This window comes from Physeter macrocephalus, chromosome 1, assembly GCF_002837175.3.
Source record: "Physeter macrocephalus isolate SW-GA chromosome 1, ASM283717v5, whole genome shotgun sequence".
Taxonomy (NCBI): Eukaryota; Metazoa; Chordata; class Mammalia; order Artiodactyla; family Physeteridae; genus Physeter; species Physeter macrocephalus.
This window is the reverse complement of record NC_041214.2, coordinates 101,507,339-101,526,558: the sequence shown is the minus strand read 5'-3', so window position 1 is coordinate 101,526,558 and position 19,220 is coordinate 101,507,339. Positions and strand designations below refer to the sequence as shown.

Here is a 19,220-nt window from a genome sequence, read left to right as displayed (position 1 = left end):
AAAAATCTACAAACAATAAATGCTGGAGAGGGTGTGGAGAAAAGGGAACCCTCTTGCACTGTTGGTGGGAATGTAAATTGATACAGCCACTATGGAGAACAGTATGGACGTTCCTTAAAAAACTAAAAATAGAACTACCATACGACCCAGCAATCCCACTACTGAGCATATACTCTGAAAAAAACATAATTCAAAAAGAGTCATGTACCACAATGTTCATTGCAGCTCTTTTTACAATAGCCAGGACATGGAAGCAACCTAAGTGTCCATCAACAGATGAATGGATAAAGAAGATGTGGCACATATATACAATGGAATATTACTCAACCATAAAAAGAAATGAAATTGAGTTATTTGTAGTGTGGTGGATGGACTTTCTCCTATTTTAAGCTTAGTACTACATCAAATAACAGAGGTGCTTAGTAAATAATTTGTGTTGCGGAAATTGGTGATTAGTTGGAAGGATAATACAAAAGATATATGTTTCCAAAAAAATGAGAATCTTTGCTTTACTAAATAATTGTACTTACACTTCCCAGATGAAGGCTGGATGACTGGTAACCCTCACCTCTATCCTAGTGTCCTCCTAGTTCCAAGTAGAAGAAAGGGTGCTTTATATGAGAAAAGTGTGAAGCAATCTTTATTGAACCGACTAGGTTAGAATTGCTTGGAGGAATCTTGCATTCCAAGGCTACTTGTCTACAAAATTTCACCCTTGAATGGGTGCAAATGCCACCCATCATATCAAAATGTTATAACAAAATCCAATCACAAAGTAGGTGGCTAACAGACCCGTAAGCCTGGGCATTCTTGCCTGAGCTGTTCTGTCTTTCACGGCTCAACAGATCACTGATACTGGAAATGTTGGCACAGTTAAAACATGCAGAACTTTGCAGTTTCTGGTAAAGAATTACTTAAGATTACACGGAGAGTGAGATGTGGAACCAAGATGATATCCGAGGTCTTTTACTTCACTGTTTACCTGCCTTGTAGAGAGGCCCACATGCTCCAAGTTTAAGTACTAGAAAGCTAATAACCTTGAAAGGACCTCTATCTGTCGACTTTGTGACCATTCCCAACCCGATCTCCAATAAGTGAGTATTCACAGGAAACAAAGCCCAAGGTCTTATAAATAAAATACGTGTAGATCATTTGGAATTCTTGAACGTGTTCTTTTACTTGTAGTCTTAAGTGTATTACTGAGCAAGTACAGTCTTACTTAGGAATAGGTAACTATTATTTCCTAGAATTACTCATGTCCTTTTAAAGAGAGTCACAGTTGCCTCACATCATGTTGGGTCAGGAATGTCTACTTCTTTCTCTTGGCTGATGAAATATGCACAGGAGAATTCTGTGTTTATTGATCCTTCTGTTTATCTTCTTAAAATCTATTAGAATAGAAATTGTAAATGTTCAAAGTTAATATCTTGATCTTTATTTTACCCAGAGCCATAGAGGAGTCACACAGAACCCTGAAAGTTATTCCCTGGTCTACTTGAATCTGACTCAGGAGGCAAGCAGGAGAAAGAGGGTCATTCTCCAAGGAACCTAAAAGAGCAAAAGAAACTGGAGTCAAAGGCCTAAGAATTTCAAGACTTTCTACTGCCATCTAGGCTACCCAATGCTTCTGTGAGTTCCAAGAGGAAGTCATTTTACCTCTCAGGTCTGTTGTAGGACTTGATTTTGTAAAACAATGCAGTGTTGTGCTGTTGAAAGGGTACTGCACTTAGAATCAGGAGCCACCACTCAGAGGCTGACTTTGACTCCGACTAGTGGCAACTCTATGTTAATCACTATCTCAATGAGCTTCCACGTTTGCATACAGAAAATTAAGGATTTGGACCAAATAATTTGCCATTCTGCTCCAAAAATGGTTGTAATTCCAGGAAAAAAAAAGGAATAAACAAAGAGAAAAGAATGAAAAAGGGAGAGAAGAATACAGGAAGGTAGGGACCAAAGAACTTTTCTGAGACTACCTTTTGCCTTTCTGTGGCTATTCCACCTCTTCTTCCCTTCTTCTTTGGTCCATAAGTCTATTTCCTCATCACTTGGTATCTAGTCCACTGCCTGCTTACTCTTTTGCTAATAACTGGTCTTTCTAGAACCTTCAGTTTCACTGCTATTCTTCATGTACTTCTGTGATATTTACCACAGTGGAAGTGGAACTGAATTTATTGTGAAGTAACATTGGCAACCTTAACTTTACTTATCTGTTTTTATAGCAGACTAAATATTATTAGTCTTAGCAGGTCGCATTTTTAAAAAGGCATGCATTTCTCATCCGTTTGTTTCATAATATGACCCAGCCCTATTTTAGTCATTCTAAATTCAGCCTAGTATAATGAAGACATTTAGAAAATACGGCATTTAGAAAGTTTCCTGAATAGCAGTCAGCTAATCCGAATGCTTTGTCTCTCCCAGCTTCTTTTCTCATGAGTTAACTTCTCACAATAGCAGAGGAAGCATGTATGGGTGTACAAATCCCTTTGGTGTAAACATATGGTTCTAACTAGTGGAACAATTTTGAACTCTTAAATAATCATAGGACCAAGTTGGTGACTTTTTCAGTATCTTTTGCTTTCTTGTCTCTATCCAGTGACCTAGGAACTAAAAACTAAAACTTAAGTTGTTTTCACTGTTGAATTGAATATTTATATATTTAGTAAGGTTTTCGTATGTTATTTAATTCTGTATTATTTTGTATATTTGTATTAATATACTGAATAATTAAAAGTGTCAACTCTAAATATTTGGTTCATGATATTCTCGTAGGGAATGTGGAAAATGTGGGCATTAATGATAATCTGTATATTTTTCCTCTGTGTGTGAAATCCTCCCCTCTATCTCTTACCCCCTAAAAGATGCTGTTGACATTTATGATTTGTCACAATGTCACAGATCAGATGTTCTTGATCTGACCAGTGAAAGCTGCTTCATGTTGGTGCCTGTGTCCTTTTGATATGACCCGGTCAATTTTGGAGTACTTCTTTATATGTGCTGTTTTGATTTTGCTTTTTTGTTTGTTTGGGAATTTTTTTAAATTTAATTTTATTTATTTATTTTTATACAGCAGGCTCTTATTAGTTATCTGTTTTATACATATTAGTATACAGATGTCAATCTGATTTTGCTTTTAGATACCAACCTTCGCAAATGGATTAGCTCACACAGTTTTGAATTTAGTAGGAATTATCATCCTGCTTCTGGTTTTGCTGTTTTTTCTGGTATCTCAGCTGCCAGATCAGACAGGGTAAATTAAAGCAGCAGTTCTCAAACATTTAAAGGTCTCAGGACCCCTTTACATACATAAAAACATTATTGAGAACCCCAAAGATCTTTCTTGTAAAGCGAATTATGTCTGTTGATATTTACCATATTTGAGATTAAAACTGATAAACTTTAAAAACAAAAATCTACAAGCATGCATTTCATTAGTCATCAGAGTGATAGCAACATCACACATCAGGTAGCTTCTGGAAAGCTCCACAGCACACTTGTGAGAGAGTGAAAATAAGGAATTGATGTGATTATGACAGTAGCTTTGACTTTGTGGAACCCCGGAAATGGTCTCAAGGACAATTTTGAGGACTGCTCACTTAACGTATAGGCAAAGAAGGAGACCATCTTATGAGATTTCATGAGTCTCTCCCAAAGGCTCTCCTTTACGAAACAGCTATCTTCACAGTGCCTAAGCATTCCACCATTCCACCATAATTTTAGTTAGGCCATTATCTTTCTGGGAGTTCCCCTTAAAGTGCAGAGAGGTCTACTCCTTCTTCCTCACTAGCAATTCAACTTAAATTGGCTTATTAAATGGCTTATCAGTTACCTTGCAGGGTATTGAGAGACTTGGACTTAGAATAGGTAGGTTTTGATGGGAAAGACTTGGGAGGGTCATAGAGAGCAAAGAAAGGAGGTGGCAGGTGTGACTCAGAGCACATGGCTTTGTCTGACAAGGCAGATCCCTGGGTAGCACGAGTCTTGCCCTGCGACTCCTGCACTCTCACCCCTGGGAGGGGCTCACCAACTGCCCCTTACTCATCCTGAACCTTTCAATTAGGGGAGTTTCTTCCGAATCTATGAATTGGAAAGAGACAGTTTGGGCTTTGTATGCTTCAGCAAGGTTGGGAAAGTTGTAAACATTCGAGTCACTTCGAATAACTCAATCACAAAGTTTTCTTGGCAGTAAAAATTTAGAAACTTTCCAGGGTGGTGGTAAATGAGCTCAGAGACAAGGGAAACCAAAAGAAGTTTTTTGTGCTTAAATAGAACTAAAACTGAAGGTGAAGATTTGGGGGGAGCGGTTGTAATTTATTAACCACCAACTAGGTAACATTTCATAAATACAAGTTCAAAGAGTACAAAATCCCATAGTATGACTAGGGATTATGAGGCTTTGGTTAAAATAGTTCTCTTGGACCAACTCTCTTCTATGGTTATTTAGCTCATCAAGAAAGAGATTTAACTTTCTAAAAATAAAGGTTCCTAAAGTAATTCTTCACAACTGTAATGTTTTTGTTTATAATATTTGCTCTCAAACTGTTCCATATAGGACTTCAGCCTCCCTACCACAGTCACTTAGGCTAATAAACTTGAACAGGGTCACAGAGAGCTGTGATTCGATTGTAAGCAAGCCAGCTTTTGCATAGACATCATATTCATTTGAGCCTTGTGAGGTCGGGAAGGTTTTTAAGCCCATCTTTATAGGTGTGAAAAATGAAGCCTTAAGCTTTTCAGTGACTTTCTTTGGGTAACACTGAAAACATGACATGGGACTAAAACTCCAATTCAGAATCCCAGACTTCCTGCCCAGTGCTCTCTCTGTTCCCTCCACTCTTACTGTCATTCATCCCAAATCCTACTTGTCAGTATATCCTATTTGCTCTATCAATATATTTAGAATCCAACTCTTACCCCCAATCTTACCACCTGGCCCAAACCATCTTTATCTTTCTCCTAGATTGTTGACATAGTTTTCTAATTAATCTCCCTACTTCTGCTTTCTCCCCTTTTTAGTCTATTCTCATATCTGTTTTAAAATATAGGTCAAGACAAATCGTGTCATTCTTTTGCACAAAATCTCCAAGTGCTTCCCATCTTATTTAGAGGAGAAGCCAAGGTCTTTACATGGGCTCTGTGGCTCTGCATGATTGGGCTCCCTGATACTCTCTGAAATCACTTCCTGCTGCTCTTTCTCCTGTTCATGCTTTGCCAGCCACACTAGCCTCCTTGCTGTTTCACTAACGTTCAGACAGGTTTCCACCACAGGACCTTGGCACTTACTTTTCTCTCTGCCTGGAATGTTCTTCCCAAAGGTGGCCACATAAGCCTTTTCCCCAACAAGCCCTTTCTGTCTCCTTCTCCTGCTTCATTTTTCTCCCTTGCATCCATCACCATCTAGCATGCTACATGCTTTACTTGTTTATTTTATTATCTGTCTCTTTCCAATAGATTGTAAGCTTCATAAGGGCAGAGGTTTTTTAATCTGTTGGCTTGCTTGCTTGCTTTTCCCTAGCACCTAGTATAAGCAGTCAAGCAATATTTCTTGAACAAATCAATTTTATGCCAATACATTATGGGAGGGAGGAGTAGTTCAAACAGCTTTGTACTGGAGCATCTCTCCTGCTCTGTGGGAGAGTATGATTGAACTAGAAAGTAGAAGAGGACTTTTAGAAATTTTGGTCATAAGGCATAGAGACAAGCATAATGGATTTAGAACCAAGAGAATGGGATTTAAGTTCCATCCCTGATATTTAGTAATGTGTTGATCTTGGACCAGTCACAATCTCTCTGAATTTACATGTCCTCAATTTTAAATTGGGTGTGCACCAAGTCTGTCTTCTGTAAAGTTTTAAGTATGAAGGGGTATAGCTCCCAACATGTGCAAGTTTATGTGCTGAGACGTGTCTGCTCTGTGACCTCAAAACCCCCACTGAAACAACACAGGCCTCATGTCCTTCCCAGTTGCTTCTCACAGTCAGCCCCACCCTTGTCCAGAAGTGGATGTGGGGTTGAGGTGGAGATAGGAGTGCTGGCAGTGGGAGCTGCCTTCTGGCTGAACAGAGAGAAAACCTACTGGTCTTTGCTTCAACAGAAGCAGGGACCCTAATACATCATCCAGGATGATTTGGCCTTTCCTTGTGCTGAGGATAGGACCAAAGGAATAAAACACACAAAAGTTGGTGTCTCAGCAATTTGGCTTGCTAAGTGCTGGGCAAAGCAAACCTGGTTAGCAAGAAGGTGCTGTCTGCAAACCAGGAAGAGAGCCCTCCCAGAACCCGACCATGCCGGCACCCTATAAAAACAAAACCAAAACCAAAAAAATCCCACAAAAGTTAAAGCCCTTTCTATTGAGCATCAGCTTCTGAATACAGTTTTGCCACCTTGCTCCAGAGTATTAACAGCTACCACCTGCCATAAGAGATGGCAGAGAGCTCTCCAAACACTTAAAGAGGATGCAAAAATTGATACTGCTGAAAGCTCTCCCTAGAATTATGTTGCTTTACCAGATTTGATATGTCATGATAGAAGGACCTTACCAGAATTTGAAAGGTTCCAGAGGATTCAACAGATACTTAGGTACTTTTCATCTAAATCATAGTAGCCTAGAGAGTGGAACACTCAACTCAAAGAGTTGGAACTCAAAAGGAGAGTTGTGTTTTTCTGGAAGTAGCTTTCACTTTCTAGTCCAACAGCAAAAGGCACTGAAGACCAGCTGCTCAGATGATGCATTTCAAATACCACATGATTCTGGATCTGTCATTGCTGTTTAGCTTTGTATATAATTCCCTTAACTTGTACACACATTGGTTTCCCTTCTTATAAATCAAAGACAATATTGTAAATATCTCATGTAAAAATAAGTCAGATGTTGTTTTAATTAAATGCTCTTATGTAATGTATTGATTAGTAAACCTGGTGGTTCTTAGTTAAGAAATATGAGGAAGCACTAAAATTTCAGCAACAGTGACCAGTTGGATGGAAGCACACTGGTACCTTCAGGGGTGGGTAGCTCTGGCCTAGGCCAGTGTTTGTGAAATATAGCTCAAAGATAGCTTAGAATTTTATTCCCCTTTTTCACTTGTCCCAGTGAGTTTCTGAGAGACCAAGCTAGTTCTGCAGCTGCCCATGCTTGGTTGGAACCACTTGGGGAAAGGAGATGCTTTTCTCCACTTTGTCTTAGAGCTAACTTTAATTTACAAATCCCTTGGAAAGAGAGAATGTATTCTTTGAGGGAACTCTAGGCCTACCAAGTTGTATTTGATTTGACTGGGTCCTACCCTCAAAGTGTCATCAGAAGCCACCATCTTATGTAAATAAAGATCAGCAACAATTCCTGACACCTAGGGAATTGACTGACACTTCTGCCCCTGGATAAGCTGATACTTCCTGTTGCATGCCAAGAGGCATTGAAAGAGACTGAGTTAGAATCATAGAAAGTCAGAATGAAGAGATTTCAGAGATAAGGAAACAGGCCTCAGAATGCCAAGTGACTCACTAAAATCACACAGGACTTTACCAGGACACAGGAAAAAACCAGGCAGCAGAAACTCCCAATGTAGTTACAGACAAAAGACTCTTACACAACCTGCCATAATCTGGTTAGCCAAGAAAAACCATTTCCTAAATTTAAATATATCTGCAGGCCCACAGGGCTTACTGGAACCCCAAACTTTCCTGAACTGCCTCCTTCTGCATGAGATTCAAAGCTATTCCCGTCACTGGTTTTTGATGTAACTCCAGCTTCTTTGGCAGTGAACAGGTAAACATCTTGTTTGATAGATAATATGTAGTTTTGGCTTGATGCGTAAATTCTGGAAAATTCTTTCCCTTGACTGGAATAGTTTTGATTGTTTTCAGCAAAGGTAATTTTGAGGGGGCGTGGGTGGATCTTGATGCAAGAGAGAGAGAGAGAGAGAGAGAGAGAGAGAGAGAGAGAGAGAGACAGCAAGCACATTCTTGGTTAGGGAGGAGAAAGCTTCCAGATATATCAGATTAAAAAAAAAAAATTTAAAAAGCCCCAAGAATCACTTATAAAGCTAACACTTATAAAGTCAGACTTGAATGAATTTCCACTCATCAGGTTTCAAAAGCAAAACATATTAAAGAGAACATTACAAAATTGGTGAAAAGAAGAAGAGAAAGAAAAAAAGTGATTTCACAGGTTTGGGATTCATGTTTGACTTGGTTTCTTGAATAAAGAGATGGAATAGAGGTGATGATGTCATTAGATGAAGTTTGTGATAATTGGCTTTTATACCAATTAAATATATAATAATTTTCTAACCATATAGCTGTTAGAGAGAAACACTGCATTTATCTTCGCTATTTTATCAATATTCTGTTAGCTGTGTTTACGGTGATCAGAACAGCAGCATGTATCTTGCAGTGGGTAGCATTTATGAAGCACTGTTTCAACCACCCAACTGTCGTGGGTCCTGAGAGATAGTTGCAGAGGGAGGCATGGAAAAAAATTCTTTTCCTGGAGAAATTTAAAACTTAAGAACAGACAAAATAAACCTACCTGCATGTATTTAAAAACAACTTGTGAAATTACATGAAGTACTGTCATGAATGGGAAATAAAATTTACAAATGTATTTATTATAATTCAATTTATACTTTGATTCCACATCATTACATGTGTAATGATATGATATCTTGGATATGGATGATAGAGAATAAGATTGGCCATATGTTGATCACTGTTGAAATTGAGGTTCTTTATACTCTACTCTGTACTTTTGTATATGTTTGAAAATCTCATAAATCAAATTAAAAAAAAAAGAACTGTGTTCCAACTTTGCTACTAATGGGCTACTCGAGCGAAGACTTTCCTCTGAGCAAGAATACGATTCTCACCTCTATTTTCAGTCTATTCATCTCTGCCGCATTTTCATCTGGCTTCCAAATAAAATCTTTCCTCAGTCAACAACCTTGAATTCCATTACTCTAGATCTTTATCAATGGAAATATAATCCCAAATTCTCTGCTCTCAATCTTCCATCAAAGCTCAGGTGTTAAAATGATTTTACAATCACTCTCTTGACAAAGGTCATAATAGGAAAGAGTTGACAGGAAGATCAGGCACTGACAATTGGGGTAATCAGGCAGGATTTACTTTTGGATTCAAAAGAAAATCAGCATGATCAGAATACGTGGCAGAGAGCTTTGCAATAGTTTCTTTGACCAGTCGAGATGACTCTCTTGACCTCCAGTGCTGTATCAAAGGGTGCACTGTTGCAGATGATACAGTTGGAGTGATATTTACTTCACACCTTCTGGTAGTGTCACTGTCTTCCTCAATGACTAGAGTGTTCCTGCTCTTAGTTTAAAGTGGCTACAGGTTAAGGGCCACCCATCTAGACCAGGTATTTCATCATTTTTGGAGTTATACTATACACAATATTATTGTAAAACTTTAAACACATATTTATAATCCCCAGATACTCCAAGCTGTTATAGCCAGCTCTGGGCACATTTTCAAACTCAGTGCTGATGAACCAGATCCAGGAGTGATGCCTTTCTACTCACTCTTGGGCTCACTTCACAGTGATCTTTAGGAGTAATTGTCTAAGGACCACATAATCTTAGTCCATTACAGAATCACATACACCTTCTGCTCTTTTTGATCAATGCTGCAAGAAGCATCTGTGGGCATTGTCAATGTATTTGCTGAGAAATTATGCTGAGTTCAAAGTACATTATACTGATTAGTATTCAAAGTAAAAACAATACTAGAAAAACTTATTTTCCTGAAGGAATTGACACACTCCCTCCTTTCTGATTTTACTATATAAGTGACTGACTTTTTCCCCTCTTCCCTTGACTATCAAGAAGGCAACGTTCAGTTAAGAAGCTTCTTTCGGATTATGAAAATAATAAATAAATACATGTTCATTATAGAAAAATTATAAAGTACAGAAGAGTAAAAACAGGGGAAGGAGAGACATAAAAAAATTAACCCATTATTCCACCATCCAGAAGAGCCAGAGCCACTGCTAACATTCTTGTAAGAGACAAATATGACACTCAATTGATGGAATTGAATCTACCATTATGGTTGATATGAATACTTACCTTTCACTTGGTTGATTTTCCAAACTTACTGCTTTTTAAGTATATATTTATATATATACACATATATATTTTGAAACTGCTTCAAGTCTCTTTGGGGAAGAGAAGGGACAAATAAAAATTATCTTTAAACTAATATTGGGGTAATATCTTGCCGAGTCTAGGTTTCCTTACATAATACCTACTCAACTGTGGGATTATAAGTATTAAATCAGATGAATCACTGGTTACACATTAAAAACTTCAAAGTACTATAAAAGAATAATAATAACAACTAATATTTATTGAGCAGTGTGATATTTTGGCAGGCATAGTGCTGATTGCTCTTCATATATTATGTCATTTAAGATTCACAACAACCCTATGAAAGGGTATCATTATCCTATTTGACAACAACAACAAAAACAACAATTACAGCTACAACAAAAATCCTGGAGGCTTGGGAAGGCTAAGTAATTTTTCCAGTTATAAACTGGCAAAATGACATAATTAGATGAAAAAAATGTGATGTGATATAAATTTCCCTAGAACCTAAGAATGTGATATTATTTGAAAATAGGTCTGCACAGGCATAATTTAAGATAAGGACCTTGAGATGAGATCATCCTGGATTATCTCAGCATACCCTAAATCTAATGAAAAGTGTCTTCATAAGACACATATAGAGGAGAGGAGAAGGCAGTGTGACCATGGAAGCAGAGATCAGAATAATGTGGCAATAAGCCAAGGAATGCCTGGAGCCACCAAAAGCTAGAATAGGCAAATAACAGACTGCCCACAAAGCCTTTGGAGGAAGTGTAGCCCTGTGGGCAACCTTGATTTTGGACTTCTAGCCTCCAGAACTGTGAGAGAATCAACTATGTGGTTTTAAGCTACAAAATTTATGGTAATTTGTTATAACAGCGCCAGGAAAATAATACAAAGATCCAGAGAACAGAACTAGAACCAACTGGGAGAAAGTGAAAGGATGAACTTTCTAATTATTAGAATTGCTCAAGAGTGTGAGGGACAGAATTATAAAATTCCTGGCTTCTGGCAACTGGAGTAATGGTTGAGCAGTTGAAGGGTCAGGAGGGAGAGAGTCCATTGCATGCAATTGGGAGTCAGATTTACATATTTCTGACTGTAGTTTTCTGGAATCACTTCTCAGGAATACCCAGGTTTTATTTAGATCATCATCCATTATCTCTGTTTGGATTAAGAATAATACAGTTAAGTCCAAACAGGAAGATTTGTTTCCAGGGCAGGAGGAAGCCAGTGTTGACTGTGCTTGGAAAATAGATTGGGAATACCTGGCAGAGCATCCTATCTGTGCAAACATCTCCCTGAAGTTGATTCATCTGATGCTTTCTACACTTGAAGAGGCACAGACTTTCTTACAGGCAAATATGCCTTCTTTATATTATTATGACCTCTTTCTTTGGGTCACTAGCCTACCTGAAGACACAAAACTCACAGAATTGCAGTTGGCCTTAAAGTCAACTAAAACTTTTCCCCTGTCTTTGAGATAGTAAAGAATTAATACTTTGAATCCAATTAGGTTATCTGATTAGATGGCTTTTAGGAAGACACAGGTAGGAGTTTTTAACGTGGGTTTCAGGGGTATGTGATGGGATATACCTCTACCATCCTCTTGAAATTGTTAGCAAAGTTTTGCTTTTTGGAAGGATTCTGGTGACCTCCATATCACTACATTCAAGGAATATTTCTTACCTCTTCTCACAGTATCTCACATTAGACTCTCTTTCTTTAAACTCTCTCTTCCATTATCATCTGTGATATTATGTGCTCTTGATTTTCCTCTTTATCTTTCCAGCCCATCCTCCTCTACCTAACCTTTTAATTTTGCAGTTCTTGAAAGCTTGGGTATAGAACCTGTCATTTTCTCACTCTGTACTCTTTCCCTGTATGACCTCATCCATGTTCATAGCTTCAACTATGATCAATACACTAACAACTCCAAAATTACTACTTTTAAACCATACCTCTCCTCTGAGCTTCAGATGAAAGTATGCAACTGCTTACCCACATCTCTACCTTACAGGAGACTCAAATTGAACAGGTCCACAACTGAACTCTGGTCTTTCCCAGACCTACCTCATCCTCCTCCAGTTTTTCCTATCACAATATCTAGTATCATCCATCCAGGCATATCAACCAGAATCTGGCAGGCATGCTTGACACTTCTCTCTTCATCTGTCCCCATATCCAATTACTCAAAGTCCTATTACTGTTACATCCTAAAAATAAAATATACAACTCTGCATCTCCACCACTACTACCTTTATTCTAGACATTATCATCATTTGTCTGAAATATTGCCAATCCATTCCCTACAAATGTACCCAAGGAGTCTTTCTAGATTCTGATTATGACATCCCTCTGATTTACATATTCCAATGGCTTTCTATGGCTCTTAAAATATAACCTAAGATCTATAATAGGATAGGCACTTATTCTACCATTTTGCCCGACTCTCTTTGGCCAAGTTGACTGTGCCAGATACCTAATGCCATGATTATGTTTCAAACCACCATCCAATATCAGGGTGTATGACCATTTTGTATCACTCATGGATTCATCATGGTTGGCTGGACAGCTTTACAGTTCTTGGCTAGGCTTGCTCACGTGTCTGAGAATCAGTTGGCAGTCACCCAGGAAACCTTGGTTCTACTCCATATGTCTCTCATCCTCCAGCAGGCTATCCTGGGCATGTTTCTGTAGCAATTAGAGAAGGTACAAGAGAAAGCAAACGGAAGTGCACAGGCCTAGGCTTGGAACTGGCACATGTCATTTCCACCACATTCTATTAATTGAAGCAGATTCAAGGAGTGTGAAAATAGAAGGATTGGTCACAGGGAAAATTATTTAGTTGACTTTAAACCTAAGTGCAATTATGTGAGTTTTGTGTCCTCAGGCAGGCTAGCGACCCAAAGAAGGAGTTCATAATAATACAAAGAAGGCATATTTGCCTGTAAGAAAGTCTGTTCCTCCCCAAGTGTAGGAAGCATCGGATGAAATCAACTTCAGGGAGATGGTTGCACAGATATGATGCTCCGCCAGGTATTCCCAATCTATTTTTTAGTAAAAGGAACTTCAAACCGATTGAGCAAAGGAGAAGATAAAGGGTGAAGAGAAGACTCAGGGTCATCATTACACTCTTTCATCTTTCATTTTTTTCCTTTTTTCTCAGGGCCTTGATACATGCTCTTCAATCTGCTCTTCAATGAGTTTTCCCCACCTGAACATCACCACTCCAATCGACTGGCTAAATTCTACTGAATCTTCAGCTATCAGCCGATAAAGTTTCCTTAAAAAAACCTTCCAGAACTGCCCCCTCCAAACTAGTTCAGATATTCACACCTCTTCACTGTGCCCCATATATCCTCTCCTTGAACCAGTATTTCAACCAAAGTGAATAATTAATTGTATAAGCTGCTACTTAATGTCTGACCACCCTTCTAGAACATAAGCTCTGTGAGTTCAAGAAAGGGTATCTGTATTGTGTAATGTTGTGTCTCTAGCCCTGAACATAGTGCTTTGCACAGATTGAGTTTTCTGTAAATACCTTTCAACCATGTGATTGAATGCTGACATCTGAGAAAAAGTTCCATAGCTTTCATTAGAATCCCAAATGGGTTTGTGATCCTCTAAAAAGTTAAGAGCCACTACCTGGAGGTGATGTGACACAGACTATGGGCAGATATATTTGGGGCATGGAAGCCTGAGGGCTTGGAGAAGTTAGGGTCTGAGTTGAGTGCTCCACTGCTGGCCCAGAGTCCAACATATAGCATAAGAATATCTAGGGTCTTTTTGAGGCTTTGGGGGTGAAGGTTTGGTAACAAAAAGCAAACTTCTTCTACTTCATGTTTTTGCTCCCCTCCTGGTCCCAATTTGAGCCACTTTGACAGAACTATTCTGGTAATTCCTTTGGAGTTGCCATCACCGTAAAGAGATTATAGAATCAAATTATAGAAGATAATGCAAAACATAACAGGTATTTTTTGAGGGGGTTGAGTGTTTCATTCTATATTTACTCAAAGGCTTCATGCCATTCTAAAACCATTATTTCTTTCTAAGATACTGAAAGTTATTTTTCTGGTACCTAAGCCATGAGAGAGACTTAGAAGCCCAGGTTTAATTCCTAGAAAAGTGCTCATTCCTTCAGACACAAATCTTTATAAGGTGCTGTGAATTCCCTTTCCTGACCGTGCCTCCTACCAATCCCCAACTCCTAAAATCCTTCAACTCTGTTCCCTGGAACATATGACCAGTCATCAGCAAACTCCCCTACATCTTCAACCTTTTTCTAAAGGTTTCCTTTTTATCTCCTGCTCTAACTGAACCTGGTGCCCTTTTGAGAACAGTGTTCCCCTGAAGTCCTCTACCTTGGTTTTGCTTTCCTTGTACCACTGGACTGGGCTATGGTGTGGGGAGGTATCTTTTTTGCTCCTTGTTGCCACTTTTAGGTCATTTTCCTTTCTGATTCCATGAAAAGCCCCTTTGTTAGGTCTCAAATCAGCAGATAATTTACTAAGCTCTCCTCCTTCTTACAGTTATTACCTTTCCCAGGTCACTACCCCTCATTCCTTGAAGATTTTAATTCCTGTCTGTCACTGGCTCCAAAACTACTTCTGTCATAATTGTTGATTATATCAATATGTACATAGATGATTCTTTCATTCCCTGGCTTCTTCCCCTACACTAATCTAGTTCTCACTCCTCTTCAGGCATTCACTCCTATGATCATATCCTAATCTCTGTTATTACAAAACTGCTACTCTTCATGACCTCCTTTTCACATTTCACACTTCCCACCGCCATAAGACAACCTCCTATTTTTCCTGTTTTTATCCTCAAGTACTCCAACTCCACCTATCCTTTATCTGTGGTTTTCTTTATCCTTTATCTGTGGTTCTCAAATGAGGGAAATTTTGACCTCTAACCTCCAACCCCCAGGAGACATTGGAAATGTCTGGAAACATTTATGGTTGTCACAACTAAGAGGGTGCTTCTGGAATCCACCAGATAGAGGTCGTCTGCTAAACATCAGGCAATGCACATGACAGCCCTCCACAGCAAAAGATTATCCAGTCCAAACTGTCAATAGTGCCAAGATTGAGAAACTCTGCTTCACATGACCAGGATCTACAACCCATTGATTCTACATGGTGTTATAGATTGAATTGTGTCTTCCAAAAATATATATATATATATATATAAATATTGAAGTCCTAACCCCTGGTTCTTCAATGTGAATTTACACACAGAAATAGAGTCAGTGAAGATACAACTAGTTAGGTTAAGATGGGGTCATGCTGAAGTAGTGTGGGCCTCTAATTTAATATGATTAATATCCTTATAAAAAGAATACCATGTGAAGAAACAGAGACACAGGGAGAACTCCACAATATATATATATATATATAAATATTGAAGTCCTAACCCCTGGTTCTTCAGAATGTGAATTTACACAGAAATAGAGTCAGTGAAGATACAACTAGTTAGGTTAAGATGGGGTCATGCTGAAGTAGTGTGGGCCTCTAATTTAATATGATTAATATCCTTATAAAAAGAATACCATGTGAAGAAACAGAGACACAGGGAGAACTCCACATGAAGACAAAGGATTAGAGTGATGCATCTGTAAGTCATGGAATGCCAAAGATTACTAGCAAGTCATCAGAAACTAGGAAGAGAAGGGTCAAAAAAGAATTCTTCCCTACAGGTGTCAGAGAGAGCATGGCCTTGTTGACATCTTGATTTTGGACTTCTAACCTCCAGAATTGTGAGAGAATAAGCAATTCAGTTTGTGGTAGTTTATTACAGTAGTTGTAGGAAGCTAATATGCATAGTTTCGTTGAACTTTACTCCATTTATGTCCTCATTTCTTGATTTGCCCAACTTAAATAATGGTGGTTGTTAAAGCAATAAAATATACAATATTGCACAACTGTATTTATTCCCATCAGAAAGTAAAGAGATTGAAATCTGGGTATGTGTTACAGTACTCATCTAAATCATGTAATAAAATGTTGTAAGTAAATATGATAAAATTTGGGTAAGGGTGATACTGAAAAGAGGACCAGGACTTAAATGATACACTAAATTGATATACTAGTGGGTTCTCCACTGACATAGCAGAACCCTTGAAGAGACTTACCCTGTAAACCTGAGCTGAATCTTCTTGGGATGTGTTTTGTGCTGGTTTACATCTTCCAAGTTTTAATTCCTCGACCAATGACCAATAACCCCCAATCCATAGCATTGGTATCAAATCTCTGACCGAGGACTCTGAGTAAATAATTTCAGCTACTATGGTGGGCCTGAAATCATGATTCTGTTCTACTTTGTTAAGTAAATGACTTTGCAGACCTAAGACTGTACAAAAAATAAATACATAGATGATGAAAAACTAAATATGATGTTTTCTGCAAAAATTTATTTTAATGCAAATATATCAAGTTTAAAAAATCATTTTACTGCTTTGTATATGCTTTATATTAAAGATACTTAGGAGAAACTAACATAGTAGACAAATGATTTTTACTGAAACACTTAGGGGATTTTACCCATTTATGTTTGTAGCCAATTTTCAATACTTAAGATAATCTGATTTACTAAATTTATGAGTTTAGGCTTTAAGATGTTGAAATGCTTATGAGAATCATGTAAATGTACAGTTGACCACTGAACAACAAGGGGATTAGGGGAGCTGCCCACCTCCCCTACCTCTCTTTATCCACAGTTCTGCATCCATGGGTTCAACCAGCCATGTAGTACTGTAGCGTGTATTTACTGGAAAAATAATCCACATATAAGTGGACTCATGCAGTTCAAACCCATGTTGTTCAAGGATCATCTGTATAAGTTTTTGTTATTATTAGCTTTATTATAGTTGTTTATGTGTTTAGGAAGGTTTTGTTTATGGGGTTTGCATGTCTGCTTTCTTAGTGGCTTGCAATTCCTGAGGAAATCCATCATATGAAATGTTTTTTGCAATTGTGTTTAACAGTTTAAGAAGAGCAGGGTTTTCAATTTATAACTGTAGAAGATGCAACATTGCTGATAACACAGGCTACTGTAAGTATTGTTTCCTACACACAAAAGCTTCTATGAGATTAAAAAAAGTGCCAACTAATGTCACTCTGGGATGGATCCAAAAAATCTTTTTGATAAAAGTGACTCTGAGGCTGAAAATAAGGAATTTGAAAGAGAGACAGAATAGAAAGAGCCTGAGCAGGAGAGAGAAACAACAGTGTTCAGAGGACCATAGAATTTCATTCTCAGTGGAGCAGAGAGAATGTATTAAGGATCCCTAGGAAGGTAGATGCCAAAACCCCTTAACTGGAAAACTACGCAAGGGGCAGCTAAAAAAACCCTCTCCAAATGGCTTCCACTTCCAAAACACACACACATACTTGATATGGTAAAAATGAATCTGACTCGTTCCTTCCAGAACCCTTTGCCCTATAGAAATTTTGGTGGGCAGTGCCTGCTTGGAAAACAAGGCTGTGATTTGTGCAGAGCCTGGTGCCTGTTCCGTGACTCAAGAAACAGAGCTCAATTGTCCCTCCCTCCCCTTGCCTCACTTTTGAACATAATAAACTCTCCTGGCAGGCAGTGCTACCAAGCCAGACCTCCTCCGCTTGTAGATACAGGATCTCCATCTGCACTGAGGTCAACACGTGGGCGTGAATGGGCAGAAACAGACAGGAAAGTAGATCAGGAGAAACATGTTTGGATGCAATAAAATATAAACCCGGTAGACGTCTGCCCTGCTGCTGACCTCCCAGGCTGCCCCAAACTCCTCCTCCTGCCAACACCTTCTCCTACAGTGACTTCACACAGCTTCACCAGTGTTGAACCACATGGAGCTTGGCTGCTGGCAGGCATCTCCTGGGTTTCAGCTCAGGGATTTTATCCGTATTTGCTGTTTCCTCTACCTCAAATATGAACCTTCTCTCTCTTGTCCACTCCTATACTTCCAGGGTCCAGAACCGTATCTTCACATAAGAGCCACTCAGAGAACACGCGTGGACACCTGAGTGGAGAACAGGAAATGCGAGAATGCCCTTTCAATGGCTTCTTCAGCATTTTCTGCCTTAGTTCACCCAAGGGGCAGAGAAGACCCTTCAGGTTTTGCTTTCCATCTTCTGCACAAGAAAGAGGCCTTTTGCCATTGTCCTTAGGGGCTCAAAAGAGAGGAACAGGCAGCTTTCTGGAAAACTCATAAAGCAAAGCTTTTTAAAGGCACAGATGAGGACTTCCCTGGTGGTCCAGTGGGTAAGACTCCGTGCTCCCAACGCAGGGGGCCCGGATTCAATTCCTGGTCAGGGAACTAGATCCTACATGCATGCCGCAACTAAGAGTCCACATGTCACAACTAGGAAGTCCACATGCTGCAACTAAAAAAAAAAAAAAAAAGGTACCGCATGCCACAACTAAAGATCCCGTGTGCCGCAACTAAGATCTGGCACAGCCAAAATAAATTTAAAAATAAATAAAATAAAGGCACAGATGGACTCTGTACTCAGTCCTTTTTTTTCATACTGGTATCCTAGGTCCTGCTTGAGCCCATAGAAGAAGAGAACGCCAGGTTGGTATGCAAGAGCCTTGGACTGGCTCTGTCTCTTCTATTTACTAACTCTGTGACCTCAAGCAACTCACTGATCTTTATACATCTTTTTCCTTGTAAGTAAAAGGAGTTAAAGATAATACTTGGTCCATAAGTTTGCAATGAGGAACAAAGAAGATAATGTTTGCAAAGATTTAGTTAATTTTCTCAAGAGGTTTGTGCTCAATCTATGTTAACTATATTATGGTTATTGATGATATTATTATTTATCAAATCAAGAAAAGTTTCACTTGATGTGTTTCAGATGACTGGAGGTTTCTTAGAGGTGCTTCAGGTTCGGCAAATGTTTAATTCTATTTTTTAATAGACTTTACTTTTTACTGTTTTTAAAAAAATAGACTTTAGTTTTAGGTTCACAGTAAAATTGAGCAGAGTAAAAATGAAGTTTCCCAATACTCCTTGCACACTCCCCAGATACAGCCTCCCCCATCATCAACATCCTGCACCAAAGTGGTACATTTGTTACAATCAAAGAACCTACATTATTACCCAAAGTCTATACTACA

At 38.7% G+C, this 19,220-nt stretch overlaps 1 protein-coding gene across 1 annotated transcript in view; it reads left to right on the top strand.

The window, feature by feature from the left end:
• CD200 (CD200 molecule) overlaps positions 1-1,562 on the top strand; it is a 23,648-nt gene extending 22,086 nt beyond the window's left edge. The window contains exon 6 of the mRNA XM_007104005.3: positions 1,448-1,562. Coding sequence (XP_007104067.2) covers positions 1,448-1,455 — 8 coding nt within the window. The 3' untranslated portion in view covers positions 1,456-1,562. The remainder of the gene's footprint in view (positions 1-1,447) is intronic.
• Positions 1,563-19,220: the final 17,658 nt, after the last annotated feature.